The sequence below is a fragment of the Abrus precatorius genome, unplaced genomic scaffold (genome assembly GCF_003935025.1).
Source record: "Abrus precatorius isolate BTA unplaced genomic scaffold, Abrus_2018 Scaffold5, whole genome shotgun sequence".
In the NCBI taxonomy this organism is placed as follows: Eukaryota; Viridiplantae; Streptophyta; class Magnoliopsida; order Fabales; family Fabaceae; genus Abrus; species Abrus precatorius.
Window position 1 is genome coordinate 714,341 of NW_020874395.1, and position 22,698 is coordinate 737,038.

Below are 22,698 nucleotides of genomic sequence, written 5' to 3' on the forward strand. Positions count from 1 at the left end.
TAAAAAAAAAATGATATATGTCTCTTTCTTTGTGATGCTGTTAGGTGAGAGCGAGATGGGAATCACGTGGAGAGTACAGAGCTACCGGCTTAACGAATGGGCGTTGCTGCTCTTTCTGACACATTTGGAAGACTCCAGTTACGTAGATTAAATAAGTTTTTATTATTAAAAATAGTTATTAATATTTTTTTATTAAAATTAAACAATTTTTTATATTTAATAATTTTTATTTAGTATAAAATTTATGTTAACAAAATAGATGTATATTCTTTGTATAATGAATATGTTCATTTAGTAATATTTAAATTAATAATTTAACTATTTAATCTAATATATATTTTTAAAATATTGCACATTAAATTTATGTGAGTTGTGAGTGTGATCAAACAAAACCTTTAATTGATCCCTTATTCCTGTTTTGGTTAGCATAGCAATTGCATCTCTTGTATATTAGCAATATGTTATTTTAAAGTGTAAGTATAAGAACCTAAAAGTACATTTAACTGTCTTATATTTAATAAAAGTGTTATGAAAATTTCTATTATATTTATTTTGAAACTTGTTTATGAATTAAATGAATAAAAAGAGAACATAGAAAAAGCTAAAACACTATTTTTAAAAACAGACAAAGTATTGCTAAATCATTATTTTTAATTATTAATTAAAATTATAAAAAGATAAAAGATAATCATTAAATTAGGATTGTGAAATTAGAAATGAAAAAAGAAAAACTCACATACTCTTTTAAATTTTTAATAAATTTTATTTAATGACTAAAAGTGTGTTAGAAAATATATTTTTAACGTTCATCATCAAAGCACTAGTTTGGAGTAATTGTTTTTTAAGAAATGTCAATTATAACATTTTATATAAAATGGGCAAGATAAAAAAAAAAAAAAAGTGTATGATATATGTACATCATGCTCAATTTTCATCTTCTTCCATAACTTTGAGGTTTATTCATAAAATTCATCAAAGTATATAATAAGTTATAGTTCAATTGAAAAAACAAGTCACAGAAAAGTAAATGAAGGATAAGAGCAAATTAGAAAAAACAAAAAATTTAGTCAAAATATATTATATTTTTATTAGAGTTAAAAAATAAACAATAAATTTTAATAAATATAATTTTTTTGAAAAAAAAACATTTAAAGCGCTTTGAGAAATTAAAAAAAAAAGATAACTAAACCTTAATTAAATTAAAAATTAGAATCAATCTATTAATTTAACGTTATATTTTAAAAAAATTAGTATGAATGTAACAAGCTTATATATCAATTTAAATAATAATTTGGCACCTATATACATATTTAGATTTATTATTTATATTTTAATTATTAGAATATCTTAATATTTTTTAACAAAGCAATAAAGTTGAAACACGTTTCAATATATTCTTATTAGAAGATAGTCTCTATGTTAATTGGACTGAAATAAATTAGAATGATTAAAAACAGTAATTTATAAAAAAATACAAATTATATCTTAATAAAATATTTAAATATAAATTATTAAATTTGGTAAAAAAAATTAACATAAAAATAATAAATATATAAATATATGACCATGTGTCATTGACTAAATTCAAATTCAACTATCAATATTATAAATATAATAATGGTTGAACGAGTATGTGATGGTTTGGTGGCAAAGCATGTTTTATTTGAGCATGCAATTAGCAACTTTTATTTTGCATTTATTAAATTATCATTAACGACCACTTTACATGATTGGTTCATCCATTTTTACTGTGATTAAAAATGGTGGAAGACTCAACCCTTTGAAAGCGACGCGTGGAAAATGTGAAAGCATCTATTTTCTACTGTCACTTCTATCCACTTTTAATTGGTTAGAAATATTGTATTTCTACAATTAATTTTTGTAATACTTTAATAATAAATAATATATCATTGAATATGAAAATTAATTGATAAAAATTATTTTACAAATTCAACTTACAATATGTTAAATATTTTATTAAAAAATTATTTATAATAATTTTACTCGATTCAAGTATAATTATTTTATATTCTAAATTAAAAAAACGATATATGAATAATATAACATATCTAATAAACCATCAATTCCTGGAAACGACTTTTGGAAACCATGGGTTTTGGGGAAGCTTTCTCCATATCAATTCTCACACACTAATTATAATGCTTTAGCACCAAAACCATGTTAATTCATTATTCAAATTTTTTATGTGACTGTTGAGATATTTAAAAATATTAAAATTAATAAATTTTTAATAAAAGATATATAATATTCAATATTATTTACATTTTTTCATTATTTTCAATAAATTTTATCATACAAATTGTATATTATATATTCAAAGTTGTTAATTATTTAATCAAAGAATTGTATTCATTAGGGCTAGAAACAGTTGATTTATGAGATAATGACAAAAAAATGTTATGTAATGTTAAAAAATAATAATTGTATAATATATGATTTGATAACTGGAAATAAATTCAACGAATTCAAAGGTAGAAAAATTGTTATGATGATGATATCTATAAGGAAAATTCTATAGTAGACTAAGAATAATGCCTGAAAAAAATTAATATCTTTCTATGATATTATATATTATTAGCTAATGCAAACATTGGATAACACTGAAGATGGGACTTTTTTATTTCTTGTCTTCTTGTAGGTCACTATTTTACTATAAAGTGCCAAAATTATTATTATTATTTGTTATACTTTTTGGCTTTTGATAACTTATTATTTTCATTGTGTTACATCTCAGGTTTTCTTTGCTGTATTATTCAATTTTATATTTCTGTCTTTTATGCACACAATTAATTGTATTAGGTGTTAAATTTTATAATTTTTAATATTTTTTAAGAAAAGCAAATTTTATTAGTTTAGCTGTTAGATAATAAAATATTATTTTAATACTTATTTACATATAATATACTAAATTACTAATACTTATAAAAAAATTATTAAAAATTTCATATATATAGAGAGAAGAAAGATTATTTAATGCATTGGTGCTACTGTTTCGCTCCAATGGCACGTTATCATAAAATCATTGCATATGAACATATATGTTTTTACATTTTTCTTTGTTCCAAAAAAATGTATACCATTTATCAACAAATTAATATTAAATTAATCATTGTTAGTGTTTTTTTTATATAAATTAAATTAAAGCATAAATATTGTAAAATTATACTTATAATACAATATATTGTATCAAAATATAATTTTATTAATAAATTGTTAAAATATGCTCTCAATATATACATTAAATATTAGTGTCACGAATTATTATTAGTATAAATATTTAAAATTTATATTATTAATTTATTTTTAAGATAAAATTATATTAGTAAAGATTATTTTAATAGTTAATAATTTTTTATATAAAATTCTCTATAAATTTAAGAAGGTAAATAGCTATAAGAATAAAAATAGACTAATAATTTTAAAGTTTAAGTTTTGATCTATTATCTATTATAAGCTTTTTATTAAGTTTTATCTGATTTTTTTAAAAGTTTGAGTTGGATTATTAGCTTTTTTATATTAGATCATTAAACTTTTTTATAAATATATTATTAAACTATTTAAATATTATGTATTTTAAAAGTTACAAGACTTATATCTAAATAAACTATTAAAAAAATAATTCAACACCTTAAATATGCATACTAAAATTACATATTTATATTTATTATTTTCAAATCACATATTTAATTTAAATAAATAAATTACTATATATACAAAGAATACAATAAAATAAACATTAATTTATAAATTATTAAAAAAATATAGTAACATAAAATCGTACATATTAAATTAATAAATATAATAAAATAAATAAGTTTTAATTCTAAAATTCACAAATACAACACACAAAAATCTAAAATATACTAAAAATTTTACTAGGTAAGGCTCTCTTTTGGAAAGTATGTAATAGAGATATTCTTTAATTTTAACAAAAAGGATTACAATATTTTTAGTATTTTAAAATTTAATTGATTTAACATATTATTATATTATAATTTTTTATAAAATTATTTAATATACTATTATAAATTTTAAATAAGTTATTTTAATAGGTTTAATATTTTTTTTAAATTTAAATTTAATATATTTAATTAATTAAACTTTTAAAAAAACTTAAATTAAATCTATTAATTAAATAGATTAAATCGACTAACTTTAAAAAGATTAAACCATAAATTAGATGGACTAATCTATTTCTGTCTTGTAATGAAACAAGAGAAAAAAGGATAGAATCTCATTTTTCTCATTTCTATTACAGCATCCAATTGAAATTGTCTCGTGATTCATGCATCAAATGATTTTAGCCATTGAACTTTCTTGGAAATTGAGTTTTGTTTATCACATTCACCTGGAAAATCAAATATATATAAACGCTGAATTTTTTTTAATAAAGTTTTTAATATATAATTTTTTCATTCAAAGAGACTAATTTTTTTAAAGAATATTTCTATAATTGTGCTGAAAAGAATTAAACCAAATCCTTCCAAGCAACCACGTGGGAATGAAATGAATAAAGATGTAAAATATTCAAATTTATTATCTCTTTTAATATATTATCTTTTTTTTTTTTTAACCAGTTATCTTGCACTCAAGTTAAATAAGATTATTATACTAGTAATTTTTTTAAATATTTTATAGTTATGATTGCACCCGGACTTAAGCTCGTTGACCAATTCTGTAAATATATCTGTTCTTTAGCGTTTTCTTTTTCAACTGATACATTATTTTACTCTCTAAAATTATAAATACTTTTTAATATACTTGTTTGAAATTATAAGCAAATAGTCCTCAAAATTATTAAAAAGATAGTCCCTAAAATTATTAAAAATATATTATAATTCCTAAAATTATTAGCACCCATCAATTTAGTTCTTAGAAATAAAAATAATTTTTAACTTTTGAAATAATAAATGATAATCACTTTAGCTTAAATTTGATTAAAAAAAGAAGAAGAATTACACATAAACTTAATTTTAACATTTTGACATAAAACTCAGGAAAAATTACAATATTATCTTAAATTGACATAATATTACATTATTTCATGATATGTGTAACTATATAGACATCGCATTGATATTTAACCCATGACATGAATAATTTAGAGACTGAAAATTCTTTTTCATAGATTTAAGATCTAAGTTGATGGGTGTTTATAATTTTAAGGATTTAAATGAATAATTTCTAATGATTTTAGATTTTCATAATTTTAGGAATTAAATCAATTTTTAAGACTAAAATTATCAATATTTTTTTTTGTTCTTTAACTTATTCTACCATGGGAAAAGGTTGGCGATTAGCATTTGCTTATGGGTCTTTGGGGAGATCTAAACTCTCATGCATGTGTAGTTTTGTTTTTTTCGTTTTTTCTCAGAAAAAATGTTCAAATCGTGACGTTATTTTTGGTTGATGCAGCTCCTTCAATGGTCAAAAAAAGATTAATGTAATTCACATTGGAGTAATCTACGCAAAATGCAGAGTAGAGGGCGTGGCCCTGAAAAGTGAAAATAAAAACAAAAGCTTCGCACCAAAAGGAGACAAAACAAGCTGTCATTTGAGGCCACCCAACTCTGACTTCTCAACGTTCAAACACATTTATTATACACATTTGACCATCGCACTCTCTCGCTGCGATCATGAAGTTTCCCTATTACGATTCAATACAGTAATAAAGCAAGTGATGGATGACTCTAAATTGTTGTTGATTTTAGAGTAACGGTGTGTTTTGTTTCATATTCAGATGCATAACATATTCGTTGGATTTACGTTGACAATTTTTGTTAACATATTTTCAACATATACTAAATCATCATATGAAGTGGAAAAGGACTTAACAAAACTCTTTTATAAAACCACGAGTTAAAAGTATAAATTTTATAAAACTAAAGACTAAGTTGACTAAAAGTTACATATTTAGAGACTAAAATAAATTTTGTTGGTTAATTTCTAATAGAAAAGAAGGAACCATATGTAGCTAAAATTAATGAATAGCAGAATCTCTTACAATCTCTTGTATAAGCTACTCCCATGTGAATTTCAATAAATAATAGTGTATTAAAACAGCGTGTTAAGATTACTAACATTTTTATAAAAGTATCATTACTCAGGATTTGATTTCTAAAGGGATATACTACTAAAAATTGAATATGCTTATAATCGCTAATTAAAATAAGCAGTTGAAAATTTTAACAAATTCATAATTTATTATCCGCACATTAATAATTGGTGTGATAATCTCAAATTATAGACACTCTTCACCTCTAAAACACACCCTTACTTCAAACGAGGCAAATCCTATTACTCAGCTCAATATTAAAACCATCCAACAAATGGACACGCGTTGAAGCTACTGCATTTTTTCCCCCACCTATAATCCTTCATTATTTGCTTTGTATACCGTGCAAAGCATAGTTGAAATGGTATATGATTAACAGGTTCCAATTTCCTTTAACATAGCTAGTAAGAAGAATCACTATACAGTTGAGGGAAAATGAGTCACAATTTAAAAAAAATTAAAATTCAGTTCGACTGCGTCTCTACATTTACATGCAATTCAACTGCGGACTACATTAAGAAATACAATTCACTGGGGGAGTCTTGTCAGCACTCAGCAGTATCTATAAAATAGCTAATTTCCATAAACCATTGGAATTTTACACGTCAAAACCAGCCAATCAAGCCAACTTTCCTTCTTGTGTTAAGGAAAGGATTCAGTTGTAAGGTGATCTGAATTTATTGAAATACAAAAGACAGATTGCTACATCAATGAACTATGTAGTTATTATATATGCATTAATCTGAATTCTGAAGGGTAATTTTTGGGTAGGATATGAGAGACAAAGAGGGGTTTAAATTACATGATCTCATTATCTCATCAATAAATTACATTTTACAGGTGACTCAAGGAATAGCATCTCAAAAATTAGTGTCTGCCGCAAACAAAAGTTCACACATGGTAATACAACTGAGACGTGCCCCCATCCCTCAAGTATGTCTCAAACCATCATCGAATGTTATAACTGAACGTTAGGTGTAGCTCAATATCAGTCGAACCATGATAACGTTCGTATCTTGTTTACTTTTCAACTTTGTTAACCATACTGCTCAACTGTTTCTCCAACTGCAAACCAAACAGAAGGTGAGATACCCTAAATGAATGACTTACAGAATTCCAAAAGACAAATGGGTAAGAAGCCTATCCTTACTTAGTTGACATGAAATGAAGAGTCCTACTATTACTCCGACTAGTGTAATACTAATGATGACATGTAAATAGATTGACAAAGAAACTTATTACTAAATAGCATGCAACCTTAGTAGTAAATTAGTGATAGTAATGAGAAACTATTTTTCCAAAAAATTTACAGGATTGCTTGATCTCAATTCTCAAGGACAGCCCTTGGTGCAAGAATAAGGTTGCCTTGCAGGTTCAAATCCGAAAAATCACCTCTGCATTTACCTTCCCTAGACCACACCAGGCGGCAGCCTTGAGAATTGGGCCGGCCCCTTTATGGACTGCTTGATCCTAGGAATGAATACGATAACTAAAGGCAACTTTCCTCCATTTCAGCACATCCTCCCATTCCGGTCTTAGGACTTGCTTTCTAACACCCACCCTATTTTCCCGTTTATAGATAGGTAGTAACAATACCCTTTACTTAATGAACAGTGATTGGGGATATTTGAGAAGGAATTCAGTCTAAACGAACATTTTATGGACAAAATATATCTGTCTCTTCACTATTTTCAACTCAAGGCACTTGAAAGCATATGCCATACCATATGTCAGAATGTTACATCATAGTAGTCTAATAAGCTTTTTTAGTGAGTGCATGTGGCTCACTGTATGCAATTTTATGAAATATATTTAGCATCTTAATTATAGATCTTTTATTAGACATAATACATATATACACCTTGTAATATCTATAGTACATAATGAGGCAGAAATAAGTTTTATGGTATTAATCTAAATTAAAAATGCAGTGACACACATTTTGGTCATATTGGATTATTCTAACTGTTATTCTTTTGGGGTCAATCAATGCTTATAAGAAAGCACTATCTTCCAAGGATAGTAATCTATAGTGTTATTTTTTTAGCATTTATTATATATATTATTTATCAGTATTAAAATTTTCTAAATAATGGTCATCCTGCCATGTGCTATCTAGCTATAACGATTTTAATAAGATGCCATGCCCTGCCCCAATATCCAAGATTGATAACCATGCTTCCAAGCAATTTCCTCATAAACTTGGGCCTGCCTTATTTTGAGTGAATAATGATTAGAGTAGAGTCCGTAGACAAATTTGAATGAATCTATATTTGAAAAAATAAATATATATATATATATATATATATATTATGTTAAAGAGAGGAGGCAAAAAAGAACGTTTAAAAAGTCATCTACGTTTGCTGTGATAGAAAGAAGAGCACGGTACCATGAAAACCATACAAAACATCACTGATCAAACAAAAAATGGTAAAAAGGGCGAGTATGATATATAAAGATTGAAACATACCTGAACATTTTTCGTCTTTTGTCTTTGCAACTCCTCAACAAGGCTCCCAATGCTGACATAAGAGTTAAAAATAAGATGTATGTGGAATTTAAATTTATAGATCAACAATTAGAAACTCAGTTGCATCCATATACCTCTGTTGGAGTTGAATCACCTGAAATTGCAGCTCTCTCTCCCTAGTTGTCACAGGCGGTGCCTGCAAGTTGCACAAATGAGGCCATTTTACAAAACAACAAAGTAGCAATTTCCTGTACGTGTAATCAAGCAAAATACTTCTTAACCCCCTCCTCCCATCCATGTATTAAAAAAGGCCCATTTTTTCCCTGTTTTAGTGCCTATTTGGATTGTTGTTTGAAGAGTCTGAACCTCCGTTTACATTTAGGTACTGCAGTTGGCAATTTGGCAACACATTTGGTGCTAAGACTTCCAGCACTACACAATGTAAGATGACGTTGCCAAAATTACCATTCTCCCACATCAACAGGAAAGTCACTTTTGGGTGGCTAGTGTGCAAACATGAGTTGGGTTTTCACAATTTTCACCCATCTATTTTTTCTACTATTATGTTATATTTATACCCATTTTGGTAATTCCTTCAATATTTTTTTATGTTACCAAAGGGGTAATACAACCACAGGGGAGGGGAGGGGGGGGGGGTTAAAATCGGGAAATGACGTGGGAAATACAGCCAGGAGTATGTTATGTCAAATTCTAACTGGATATGGGCAGGTGTCAAATCCAAGTGAGGACACAAATATGAGATGATGAGACAGTAGTGAGGAGGATAGGGAATCATTAGGATAGTTTTGGAGTGGCGGTTGCTACAAGGCAGAGAAGTTTTCCTTCGTTGATTTGTTTCCTTTCATTCCCCAGTTTCTATACTTTCTGCATATCTTCCTTGTAATCAGAGCTCAGTTCTCTTCTCTATCAATTCCACAGTAAATTTAGTTCCTATCAATTTTAAATCCCTTTAGTTTTGTGACATAACTGCAAAAATTTTACTGGACAGGTAGAGAATAAAACATTGAATACAAAGGTATTGAAAACAGGACATTGTGCACCCATCAACACCCCCTTCCCAGCAAAAAAAAAAAAATCATTCTTTCTCTTTATTTAGTTTAGGTTATAAATTATAAATCCTGAAATTATATTACACAGATAGTCAATCATGAGTTTGACAAAAGAATTATCACTTTAGAACACACAGAAAAAAAGTGGGAAGTTTGACTTATGAATGCATTTTTTACTGCTTTTTATCCCTAACAGCAACTTGTCAATACCGAGACTAAGGACTTGGTGTCATTTCTGAATTATGGCTGGGCAAGTGGGCATAACAACAGAGTTCCTATTTTAAGAAGTTGCATCCAAACTCAAGGACACTAACTAGACAAAGCATGCGCTTACATGTTCGTTATAATTGTATCTTATCATTACGCAATGAAATACTACATCCATAGTTATGGACTTACGATCTCAAATATTTACAAATTACAATCATCAATGCATCTCATTGTTAAAGAAAAAGCATAATCAGAGAAAATTTTGTATCATAACATAATGTTATAGATTTTAAAAGCTGCTAAGCATAATGGCTGGAATTTACCTGCAAAATATCAATTGCCCCTGCCTCAGCTGATTCTGTATTCTTGCCTGTTAACAAGCGAAAAAACTCAAATTAACTAAACTTGATTGCTGCACACGCATATATGTATGTGTGTATGCCCACACACACACACACACACACATTAAGAGAGAGAGAGAGGTATTACCACAAGATTGCTCTGCATACTTTATTAACTTAATAATTTCTTCCTGTCAAAACCCATTGGAAAATAAAGTTATGCCTTAGACTTGTCATTTAAAATAGAAAAAAAATGCACAGATATATACCCTCTGCAAACCATTCTGTTGCAAGATGCACTGCAGTGATGGAAGAATAGAGGCAGCCTTGAAATTCTGATTTGGTGGACTGGTAGGACTAACAACAGGGCCAGAATTGCTGTTTGAAGGACCCTGTATAAGTAAAAGAAATGGCAATGGTTACAAAGCCATTGCCTAAAACATAAATACCTAAGTTCCATCCTCAACATTAATGAAGTTAAACATTCAAGCAGACAAATCCAACAATAATTTTATAATGCCTCCGGTAGCAAAGAGGAAGGCATACAATTTTTAATAACTAGTATCATCTGTATATAATGAGATTAGCAAGATTTAATCAGAATACAGAGAAGAAAATGCCCACACTCCTTTCAGCAAATTCTTTACTATATGGTGAATTCCATGTGGGTCCCACAAAATAGAAAGTAGATTTCACACAACTTCCACCCAAGAAGAAAAAATGTGCTGAAAAATTTGTCAGTGTTGCTAGCATTCCTCTACCAAAAGAGCATGTTCAAGGATTTAAGTCAACCAATAGGGGATAAAAAGATCTTAAAAATTGGATGTATACCATTTGACTGATATCTGCGGGTGTGACCTTAAACCGCCCCCTACGCTGGACAAATGCTCCTTCAGATGTGTCATCAACTGCACATAGAAAAAGCATTATAAAAATAGTAAACCATTCCCAATGCATTTATTTTTCAGATAAAACAAGTAAAAATCTAGTTGATACAAGAGAAAAAAATATGATAAAAAGATTATCAAAATACCAATCGCCTTAACAAGAAAAATACACATACCTGAAGGAAGGTTGTAGGTATCTCTCTTCTGCCGATATTGCAATGGACCACTATGATTCCTCTCTGAAGAATATTTAGATTGTAGATAATACCTTTTAAGATAAAAATAACATAAAATAGCCCATTAATACTGCAAGTCAAATATGCAGCAGTAGTGAAACAAGGAATATATACAACGAGAAAAAACTATTTCAATTCTCACAGCCCCAAATTATTATAAAATCATGCTTTCAACATATGTCAAACTTTCATAGATTCAAAAAAATCATGTTTTATTTTATAAGGCAACCAATACAACCATACAATTTGTTAATGGAAATTCCAAGAAATAAAAGTGATAAAGACAGGTATAAAAAAAAATGTGAACAACATTGCACAGCATGTGAAATTACAAATGTCAGACATTTGCTTCAGCTTGCTCAAATCCTTTAAACAAAATAATTCATTCCAAGAACGTATCTGAGAAGTTCCAGTAATAATGTGAAGCTATAAAAAACTGCTGAAAAAAAAAAAAAAAAAAACAATTACCTGTCTCCATCAGTAACAACTTTTTTGGGAAGAAGAAAATTATCAGGTAGCAAAGAACCACTAGAAAACTTTTTTTGCTGAGTGGTAGCATTTTGTGATAATGAAGTACTTGGCCCAGAACATTCATTGTCAATTCTCCCATAATCATGATCAGACTCTCTTGGACTGCTGTTATTAATGTCATCCTCACACATATCAAAACAACCTCTGCACAATTTACAAATCAAAAGATAAAAATTCTATAATTGAAACTGAATTGCTATTTGCAAAAACTAGAACATAACCTTAGAAAATATTAGGAAGAAACAAAAGAAAAACTTTTCCAATTGAAAATTCAAATGTATACATCCCATTTGCCAAATCCAAAATTTTCCATTAATTCTTATTAGGAAAAAAAGGATAAAAATGCATAGCCTACTATATTTATAAAAATGAATCTGAAAGAATATTGCATAAACTTCCATGTACATTAGTATACTAAATATTTATCAAAGAAACATGAGATATAAATGTGGAACTCAGTTTGCATTATGCAAGTACTTCATAATAACTAAATAAAATAACATAAACACCCCAATTTCTAACTAGTTACAACCAACAGTGTATCAACTATAAATATATGCTTCCACATAAACCGGAAAAATAAATGATATCATATCCCAAACACATTACAAACACTTAAAAAAATAGAAATAAAGAAGTAGAAAAGAAAAAGCTGGAGGAGATAACCATACTTGAGTGCTTGAAGAGGTTTGATAGGAAATGACGCAAGTGAACCCTCCAAATCCTGAATATTGTTAAATCCATCCTGAAATAAGATATGATGTAAATTCTGTCTAGTATACTTAAAAGAAATGGTTTATAGTTCAAAAAGAATGCAAAGTACACTGAAGATTTCAAGAAAATATTATAGATCATTCTAGGACAATAACAGTACCTCCTTGTCTTGCGTGGGTGCACCATCTGAATGATTAGCTGCTACAGCAGATAGCCCTTCTGCTGGAACCCTGAAGTCATCCAAACTGTTTTTTTGTTTCTTATCCCTATCTGGCTCTTCTGCATTTGGTATGTCATCGTCTTGAATCTGTTGGCAAAACAAAAATGTTCACAAGAAAGATAATGATGCCCAGCAATGCCCAACTTTTCCAGCTAATTAAAATAAATAAATAAACAAATAAGACAAAGTAGAAAGGTGAAAATACTTACAAGAGCAGCTTGACTTTTTAAATCATCCAGGTTAAAATTCCAGGCACTAATTCCTCGAATATATTCTTTCTGTACATGAAATAGTTGCCCCAATCAAATATAGTATACTCTTAATCATAATGGTTTAGTTATAAAATGAAATATGGAATATGGATCCAATACAACAGGCATGATAATACAGCAAAATGACATATTTAATGTCAACATAATGAGAAACAGAACTTATAAAATCATCACCTTTCATAGACTATGCCAGAAGAAAGCATTTAATACACAATGTAAAATAAATATACCTGAGATAATTGCTCCTTATCCTCATAAAGAGCCTTGTTTTGCATTAATAAATCTGCCTCTTTAGCCTGCAACACAAGCAAGAGGAATGATAACAAAATCCAAACAATTTTTACACAGAACAGAAGAATTTGCAAATGAACAGCAAACCTTGAGAACTCTAAAACGATCTCCTAATGGTGCAAGGCCATCTAGAATGGTGCGAGCTAAATATTCGCTGGCACGTGCATGTTTAAAGAAGTAATGCTTTAAAAGCTTTTCTGAACTTGGACGTTTCTTTGGGTCTTTCACTAAGCAGGTAGCAACCAACTCTTTGAAAGACTGGGAAGAGATGAGGAACAATCTATATGTAAACAACTTAGGTAAGAAATAGATGCTACAAAGGATTTAGTGAACACCACAAACCTTTGAAAATCTCCTGTCTCTTTCATAATCAAGACCTGGAGGGGCATTTTGTAAAGTCATAAGCAAAACCTGCATCCCCAAAAATATGGGAAAAAATTCAACCCTGACCTCACAGTAAAAACTGAGAAAGGCTTATCAGTAGGCAAATGCGAGTATTGGAAGACAAGTAAATTACTTTCATTGGTGGGTACTTGGAAAATGGGGCATGCCCATGAGCAAGTTCAAGTGCTGTTATACCAAATGACCATATATCTGCTCTGTGATAGAGAAAATAAAAAGTAAGAACCCCAGCAGAGACTAAGATATCAGGTAGTAAGAAGATGACCATGATAGAATTACACCTAAGTGAGAGGGGAATAATGGAAGACACTTACTTAAAATCATATCCATGTAATTGCTGCATAACTTCAGGAGCCATCCTGCAAAAAATTAACACAATTCATAACGTCAATAGTCATTCTTATGATGGTAGCCAAATTTTATTTGAAAAACTACCACAAAAGAGGCTCAATAGAATAGTACCAGCAAGGTGTTCCAACAAAAGTGTTTCTTGAGCGTTGCCTATCTCCAGTATCAAACATACATGCTGACACTCCAAAGTCAGCTAGTTTGACAGCACCATTAGAATCTAGCAAAATATTCCCAGCCTGCATAGTTAAAATAATTAAAGGAGAAGAAAAACAGAAGACCATACGGGCAAACAAGTGGAGAAATGGCAGAGAAAAATCCGCGCACATAAGAAGAAATTATTCTTGGGTTCAGATACAGCTTTACAAGCACCACAAAAGCAGAAAACTGAGCTCTTTCAAAATCTCCAATTCAATCACACAATGCCAATTAGACAAGTTAGAGGAAAGATAGTTGTTAATATGCACAATACCTTAACATCTCTATGTATGTGACCATGGGCATGAAGATAGACAAGAGCTTTGAGAACCTCACGCAACAAAGTAGCAATAACAGGCTCTTCAAAACCCTCAGGATAAGCAGATTTCATTATATGAAGGCAAGACCCCCCAGCCATGTATGGCATCACAACCCATAGATTGTGTCCAGTAGTAAAAGAGCAATGTGCCCTTAAAACATTTGGATGATCAATCAAGCTCATGGTCTGTACCTCTCTTCGAATGCCATCCTGCATAATTTGCACATCTATCAGCCTATCACTACGATGGAAATTATCCTCATATTATAGAGGGAACAACCAAAACACCACATACATAAATTAACACCAAACAATGTAATGATGACTGAAATCAGTCTTTTTATATTTCTGTAAGCCATTGAATCCAAGCATGAAGCAAATAGCACAAAGTTTAAGTGAAAAGGAAAAGTAGCATAAAATATGGAAACAATATATTAGTCTACATACCAAATCATTATTGCACTTCTCTAGATCGAGAACCTTGATGGCAACTATCTCATTGAGGGGAATGCAGAGAGCCCTGTATACCGATGCGCTGACGCCTTCACCAACTTCTTCATATAGATTGTAATCTTCTGCCCTAAGAGGAAATCTTTTTTCCAAAACATACTCCATCTTTTTTCTTATATCATACCATCCATATGTTTATTATTAAATGCAAACACTGAACAAAAATAGATCGCATACTGAAGAGGTGAAGCCAATGTTATAATACTTCGAGATTGGTAGCATATCCCCTATCCTCAAACCAAACTAGAAAGTGCATCCAACAACTTTATGAAGATGCTCCTTTTTTTTAATTTTTCCCAACCAAAATTTTCCTTTCAACTCCAATGATAATGTAACTTACAAATGCTCTCATTCAATGCTAATTAATATTGCCAAATTAGAATTTTGAGTACACGCATCTACTTATCAGTCAGAACAGTGCAACAAATTAAACAGGTACTATTACATATTCCACAACTTAAATAGCATGAGATAAAACCAGAGGTATCTATTCAGCACTGCCAGCAGAGATAGGTAGGTGATGTCACATCAATCTCCAATATCTGCAGCAAAGGTGACAAAAGACATAATTACTGCTCAAGAAAATCAAACAATTGTCCGCACAAATTGAAAAATATTACAGAACAGAATTAGGAGAGATCCATAAATTAATGCAATAATAACCCCAAAAAATTACATCCATTACATACACACAAGTCATGAAACAGCAATCCTAAAAGCTTAAGCTGTTAGGTGAAGACACAAATTGTTTAATACTACATATATAACATGCTCCCTCATGCAAGAGCTCTCTGGGGCTGGGCTCACAGAGCAGATAACACACAAGCTCACCCATCCTGTGCTGAAATTTAACTTTTTATTAGAACAATGGAGATGGCAAGGATCAAACTCTAGACCACTTGGTCATAGAAGCTCTAATACCATGTCATGAACCAGCAATTCCAAGAGCTCAAGCTATTAGGTGAAGAGATGGTTTTATGTTACGTCTATAACAATATGCACATAAAGAAAATTAATAGCATTTACAAAAACAGTAAACTATTCTATGCCTCACTTTTTGTTAGGCTATTAAGTATTAAGGAAAGTCATCTGCATTTAGAGAGTACATGAGTAGTTTTCTGTCGCACATTGTACACCAAAAGTAGAGTAAATGTTTCTTAATGTAGTCGTACTGTCATAGGATTATTATAAATAGAGGTTATGGCTAGCATGAAGCATTCGTGGCACAACTATTCCCTTACTTTTTTCAAACTTTCCAGGCATCCTTCTAGATTCAACTTAACATGATGTTTATCAAAATCCACAATCTAACTCAATGCATGTCATAAGTCATTAACATGATGTTTATCAAAAACCATAATCTAACTTAGTCCACGTCAATATTTGCATAATAAAAGAAAAAAGATGATGGATTAAATTTCAAATGAAAAACAGTAATATTACATCATTCTAGTTTAAAGCCAAACACCATAGAGGATCCATTCATATTTAAAACCTTGAAAACAACTTGTCAACACTATCTATAAATAAAGATTCCCATCAATCCCTGCAGCAAATAGAAATCTGCCATCTATGTAATCCAAATCCTATGGGGATACAGTAGGGCTTTATTTGATTTACTTTCCTTGTAAAGAAATTAAAAAAAAAAAGGTTTGGTAAGTTATTCACTAATTTTGTTTCCTGAAAGTTGGATTCTAATCTGTTGAAGATTTAAAAATACCATATCAACCCTTGTTGTCTTGTAATGATTTAATAGGAATTTTAAAAAAATTATCTGTCAAATAAACACTCAATGCTCCTAACAGCTGTATGTCACACTCTGAGCAACTATGCAACTCTGATCTCTTTGAAAGTTTTAAGGGTTGTACCCCCCATGCTTCCGTGTTATTCCTCTCATTAACCGACTTCCCTTTTCTCAAGTATAATTAAGCTGTCTTCACTAGAATGAAGATGCAGATATTTTAACCCAAAGATTTCACTGAGAAGATAAGGTAGAGGGAAAAACCAAAGGAAGCTCCAGTTTAGGAACAGGTTCTCAATTCAAAAAGTTCTGAACTAGTAAGATAGTGCAGATACATAGGGAAATAACTTCTGTAATGAATAGAATATTGAATCTGCATGAGCTTGTGATTTGTGAGAATCATAGTTGTTTTGCATGGAGAAACATGATTATGAAAATAATGAAAAGAAATTTCATTCATTAAAATCCAAACATGTTATCTAAATGGTGAAAAAAGAAAATGAAAATTAATTTCAGAAATGAAAAATTGAGAACATTTTTTAAACCAAATGAGCAATCTAACTTCTGGATAAGATATCATGTTTTCTTATCTACTAATTGGATGCACAATCAACTAACGGAAGGAAATCTCAAGTTAGTCATCCAAAGCTCCATATGATTCATTTAAGTGATCACGTTACTAGGAACTCACCAATTAACACCCTGACAAATATGAAAGCAAAAATAAAGTAACAAGGAATTTAGGCACAAAAACAAGGAGAAGTTGAGGTATATATATAGATATTTTCTGAAAAAAGAATACAATTTATCCCCATTAATTAGGAAATAAAATTCCATGCATGTCATATTTTAAAAACCTAAGCTAACAAAAAATAATTGGGTAGGTATGGCACTATGGCTGAGATCAAAATGGGTGAGTTGCTAACTTGCTAACCAGCAGCCCAAGCTTCTCCTCTCCTCATGGTCTATAGGAATTTATCTCAGTTTTGGTAACTTAAAACTCTGCATTCCCAAAATGTGAGTAATGGCTCCAATGTGCAACTTTGGGAAGACTGTTGGATTAAAGATTAGAGTATTATATATGTTTTCCCAAATCCCAATTGCCCTTATTCCTTGCACAACTGTTTTATTCACAATTTACATCATATTCAATATTAAGTTATTTCATGAAATTTCCAAATTTCTCATGAGAAAGCTTGGCATTGGCATTTCTTTTAGGTCTCCTGGATTCTAGGGGCGTGTTTGAGCAAATTATTTTTCCAATTTTTAACTCATGTTTGAACTGTGAATAGAGCTACTTTCCTTTTTGATAAACCTTATTGGAAGCTCAAAGCTCCCTCTAACATCAAATCTTTTAGTTGGATTCATGTGCATAGTAGAATAATTTAATTTACATGTTGCAAGAGGCCACATATGGCTCTCTCCGCTCATGTATGTTATGGAGCCTGCTAAGAATCAAATTTACATTTGTTCTTACACTGTTCCACTGCTATTTCTATATCGAATTCCTTGTTTGTCCTTTTCACAAATTTTGGGCATATTCTAAGTCCCTAACCAATATTTGATGATTAGCCTTCATGATTTTGGTGTAAGTAAGAAGAGGCTAAATTATTTTGGAAATATAAAATCCATGCTATCATTTGGTCACTATGTTGGCGCATGACTCTCAAATGTTGAGGTGGTTTATCTGATCTGAGACAACAGTTGTTGATTTGGGATAAGAAGATTAGGCACTAAATGGCTTCTGTTTGGTATAAAACACATGGGCCTTTCAAGAGGTTTCCCTTACAGATATGCTGAGAGATTGGAAAGCTTTGCACCACTAATTCTTTTTTTTTTCTTTGTTGCTTAGTGCTTTGCTCTTACATTATGGAGGAGGGTTCCTTATCCTCAGAACTCTCTAATTTTTTGTTTCATTTTGTCTTGGTGAATTTCTCCTTTTATTAAAAAGAAAAAGAAAAACAATGTCCTCAAAACTTGAGAGCTCCTAGTCAACACCACAAACCTTTGAAAATCTCCCATTCCTACATATTTCCCGTGCTTGAGCCTGTACAATAGAACCTAAAACTTATTTTATCTACTCAACATCCAAGAAGAAGCATAACAAAACCATCCGGCTGTCCATTCATCACTCTTTGAGAACAAATAAATGTAATTTGTTTAACCAATTCTTTGTAAAGTCAGCATCACTAGCAATAAAGCTTCAGCAGTTCAACAAGACATCAGTTTTGCTAATTACATCTCCAATTGCTAACACAAAATATCACCAATGCATCATTGGCAATTCCAACCTACCACACCAGATGTATCATGAAGCCTTTCCTAATGGAATCCATTTGATCTGAAATATATGACATAGATTTCTTGTACACCTCTAGCACTGCAATCGATACTCTTCCCACAAGGGAACAAATGGCATCAGGGTACAGATTTCTTCTCCCCAATATAAACAGTATTTCAGCATATTTAGTTCTCAAGCATTGAAAAGATAAGTTTTTTAGATCCCATAAACTTCAAGAGATCTAATAACACATCTATTTATACCTTCATAGCTGCAAAATTTTATTATTAAAATAAACACCAAGCAACAAAAATGTCCACCTTCTCTTAATGCTTTTCATTGTTTACTTAAATACCGGCTGCTATTTTCTACACACTAACTCTCTTTCTATGCAAAATTTATTCCCCCCAATTCTCAAATCTCTATCAACCTAAAAATCAATAAATTACAGTGTTAATAATGAATGCCTGTTAGATTAACTTGGATACAGAACCCAATGATGGATAACCATTATGCATAAACCAACAAAATTTATGGGTGCCTAATAAACGTCCAAATCTCCAATTATGAAAAAAAAAAAACCACAAATAAAAAAAATACACATTTATTAGCGCTTTAACAGCAACATCTCTTTGATTCAGCATGTAAACACACGTTTCCTCATAGCCACATCCCATAAACACAGAAATTGGCCATCAATAACTACGAACGTCAACAAACAAAACATCACTACAGCATTCGATCAACGAAATACACCAAGGCAATAAACTGATAAAGCCATAACACACACACATCGCCACGAAAGGGAAAATCCATCAATGATCGGAAAATGAAACAGGCAACATCGAAAACTAATAGATTATCAAGAGCAAAAGTGTGAATTGAATTGAAAGAAGAAACACACGAACCTAGGGTTTGAGAAGAAGAAGCGTTTACTTGAATCTGACCAAGTCAGAGAGTGTCAGTGAGAAATCAAAACGACGCCGATTCAAGTGGCTTTATTCAATAATCGTTCCTCACAAACCCAACCAACACCATAGATTTTCACTCTTCAGCTTCAAATCAATCCCTTTCTTCTTCAACTCTCTCTCTCTCTCTCTCTCTGCTTCTGTTCCTGTGCATAGAGAAAACACTTCAACCTTGATTCAATCTCACTGGTCTGTTTTATTTTTGCAAGAAAATTTAAACTAAATAAGAATCAGAAAAATAAAATAAATAAATAAATAAATTTGAGCCGGTTCTCATCTTGTTTGCTTTGTAGCACAGAATAATTATTTTATTTCAATTTTTTTACTTTTGGAAAATTAATTGAAAGAAAAAAAAAATAATGCGTGTATTTCAGTGGGGCCTGCCAAGAGATTTCAATTCAAGTAGGTGAATTTATCGGAGCTTTCTTGATTTTATCGGCAATTTTTCGTTTTTTTTTCTTATTTAGTAAAAAATATGAATAATTTTTAGTTCTCCTTCCTTGTATTTTCTTTCTAAACCACTTTTATCTTTTATTGGAAGTTATTTGTCAGTAAAATTTTTCTTTAAATATTTAATTTGAAATTTTTTTTTATTTATAAAATTTCTTAATTATTAAATAAAAAATATTAAATGTTTTCGTGTTTTTAAAATAATAAATATATAATTTAGCATTTAGCATACTAATATGAAGAAGATACCCTGTGAGAACGTGCAATGAGTCCATTTATGTTCATCCTTTGGCATCCACAAGAAGAATAAAGAATTTTACACAAACCATTGATTAATGTTTACTTTTATTTTTCTAATCCAATCATCATTAAATGTATTAACAACTCTTGAGGCATAAACTTTGGCCTGAGTGTGAATTCCATGTATTTATGCATATTGGTATCATTATTGGATCTCTATCATTCAAGTTGAAGTTACCATCATGAACCATAAAATCATTTTGATATTGCCAAACAATACATGTCAATTTATACATTTTGTTAAGTATAGTCAATATTTATTTTTCTATAAAAAATTAAATTCACCTACTTTTTATTCTTATAAATCTATTTTCATTATTATAAAATCTTTGTAATTATTTTTTATGTTTTATATTAAAAACAAATAATTCATGGACACAAATAAAAAAAAATAGTTATATTTCAAAAATTTATATTATATTTCAAAATTAGTCATAGTAATAAATGGTCAAATTAATAAATTATATATTAAATAAATAAATATATTTACTTTATCAGTAATGAGTAAGTATTTTTTTAGCTAAAATCTCACGATATATAAATATATAAAAATAATTTAATAATTAACACATTTGAAAATGAATCTTTATTTTTTATATTTAAAGCAAAAAATTAAATGATTTATCTATCATTTATAAACTTAGATAGGACAAGTCTCATTAACTACATACTTTTAACTAATTTTTAACAATTAATTAAGAGATGCTATTGAAAATAAAAAATTAACAAAATAAAGAGAGAGATATTAAATAATTAATTATTAAAAAATAGTTAAAATGTATAAATAATTAAACTTATATTATGTAAGTTTACATAAATTGAAATATAAATAATTAATTATGCTAAAAAAAATAGAAGTGAATAATAAATGAAGAAAGTATTAAATATATTTTATTATTTCAAAATAATAAAAAATGCAAGCATATTTTTATTTAATATTCAATCTATAAAGAACTATCCTCGATTTTGTTTAGAAAAAAAATATCTAATTTATCAAGTTTAATAAAAAACAGTTTTATGTCATAAATTTAAATTATATTTTAAAAATATTTATAACATTAAATGGTTAAATTGGTATATTATATATTAAATGAACAAATATATTTAAAAAGGATGAGTATTTCATTAACATAAATCTTATAATAAATGAAAGTATGTAAACAAAATTTATAATTAACTAGTAAATATGCCCGTGCCTTGCACGGATTTCTTTTATTTTTATTAAATTTATTTATTTTAAAATATAATATATAAATATGATAAAAAATTTATTATATTAAATATAATTACTTTAAAAAAGATTATGAAATACTTTTTTATATATAATATTTTTTATATAAATATAGTGTATTTGAGATTTAATGATTGCTTTTAGATATAATTTTTTTTTGTGATGTTTATATGTCTATTTTTGCAATCTAATATTTGATATATCATATAGTTTTACAAAAAAAAAAATTAATATTTAGTGAACCTAATTTAAATATTTTTTTAAAATAAAAATATATAATTTTAAATATATAACATAATAGATAATTATATTAATAAAAAAATTTGTATTAAATTAATATTTTTACGTATAATACTTATATTTTGATTTATATCTTGAGAACTAACTTTAAGTCCACAAACTGACACAATTTGTTCATTAGAAAGCATGGTTATCTATATATTATAACATTAAAAAAATTACAATATAACATCATTATCATTATAACATTTTATAAAAAAAAATTACAACAAAATTATTAAGTAAAAATATTGTTAATTTTTTAATTTAAAAAAATTAAAATTGTTATTATAATTATTATAATATAAAATATAAATAAAATATTATCTATATTAATAGGTTATACATAATTA

The 22,698-nt window shown here is 28.9% G+C and overlaps 1 protein-coding gene across 7 annotated transcripts; it reads right to left on the bottom strand.

The window, feature by feature from the left end:
- Nucleotides 1-6,504: 6,504 nt before the first annotated feature.
- On the bottom strand, nt 6,505-20,365 carry LOC113868161 (serine/threonine-protein kinase BLUS1). Of its 7 annotated transcripts, none has more exons than XM_027503735.1 (21): nt 20,026-20,363; nt 15,033-15,637; nt 14,541-14,795; nt 14,183-14,307; nt 14,035-14,079; nt 13,836-13,917; nt 13,661-13,729; nt 13,406-13,576; nt 13,258-13,323; nt 12,965-13,033; nt 12,696-12,842; nt 12,493-12,566; nt 11,759-11,965; nt 11,231-11,322; nt 10,999-11,075; nt 10,437-10,559; nt 10,316-10,358; nt 10,150-10,196; nt 8,681-8,742; nt 8,547-8,598; nt 6,505-7,141 (listed from the first exon to the last, which is right to left on the bottom strand). In XM_027503735.1, the coding sequence occupies exons 2-21, from the start codon at nt 15,198-15,200 to the stop codon at nt 7,097-7,099; spliced, it is 2,019 nt and encodes a 672-aa protein (XP_027359536.1). In that variant the 5' UTR covers nt 15,201-15,637; nt 20,026-20,363; the 3' UTR covers nt 6,505-7,096. The 7 variants fall into 7 exon arrangements, 6 of the variants coding, with proteins under 6 accessions (XP_027359536.1, XP_027359540.1, XP_027359538.1 ...); XR_003505219.1 differs by having other exon boundaries at nt 6,506-7,141; nt 8,681-9,497; nt 20,026-20,306; XM_027503739.1 differs by having other exon boundaries at nt 6,563-7,141; nt 8,701-8,742; nt 20,026-20,365.
- Between the last annotated feature and the right edge of the window lie 2,333 nt (nt 20,366-22,698).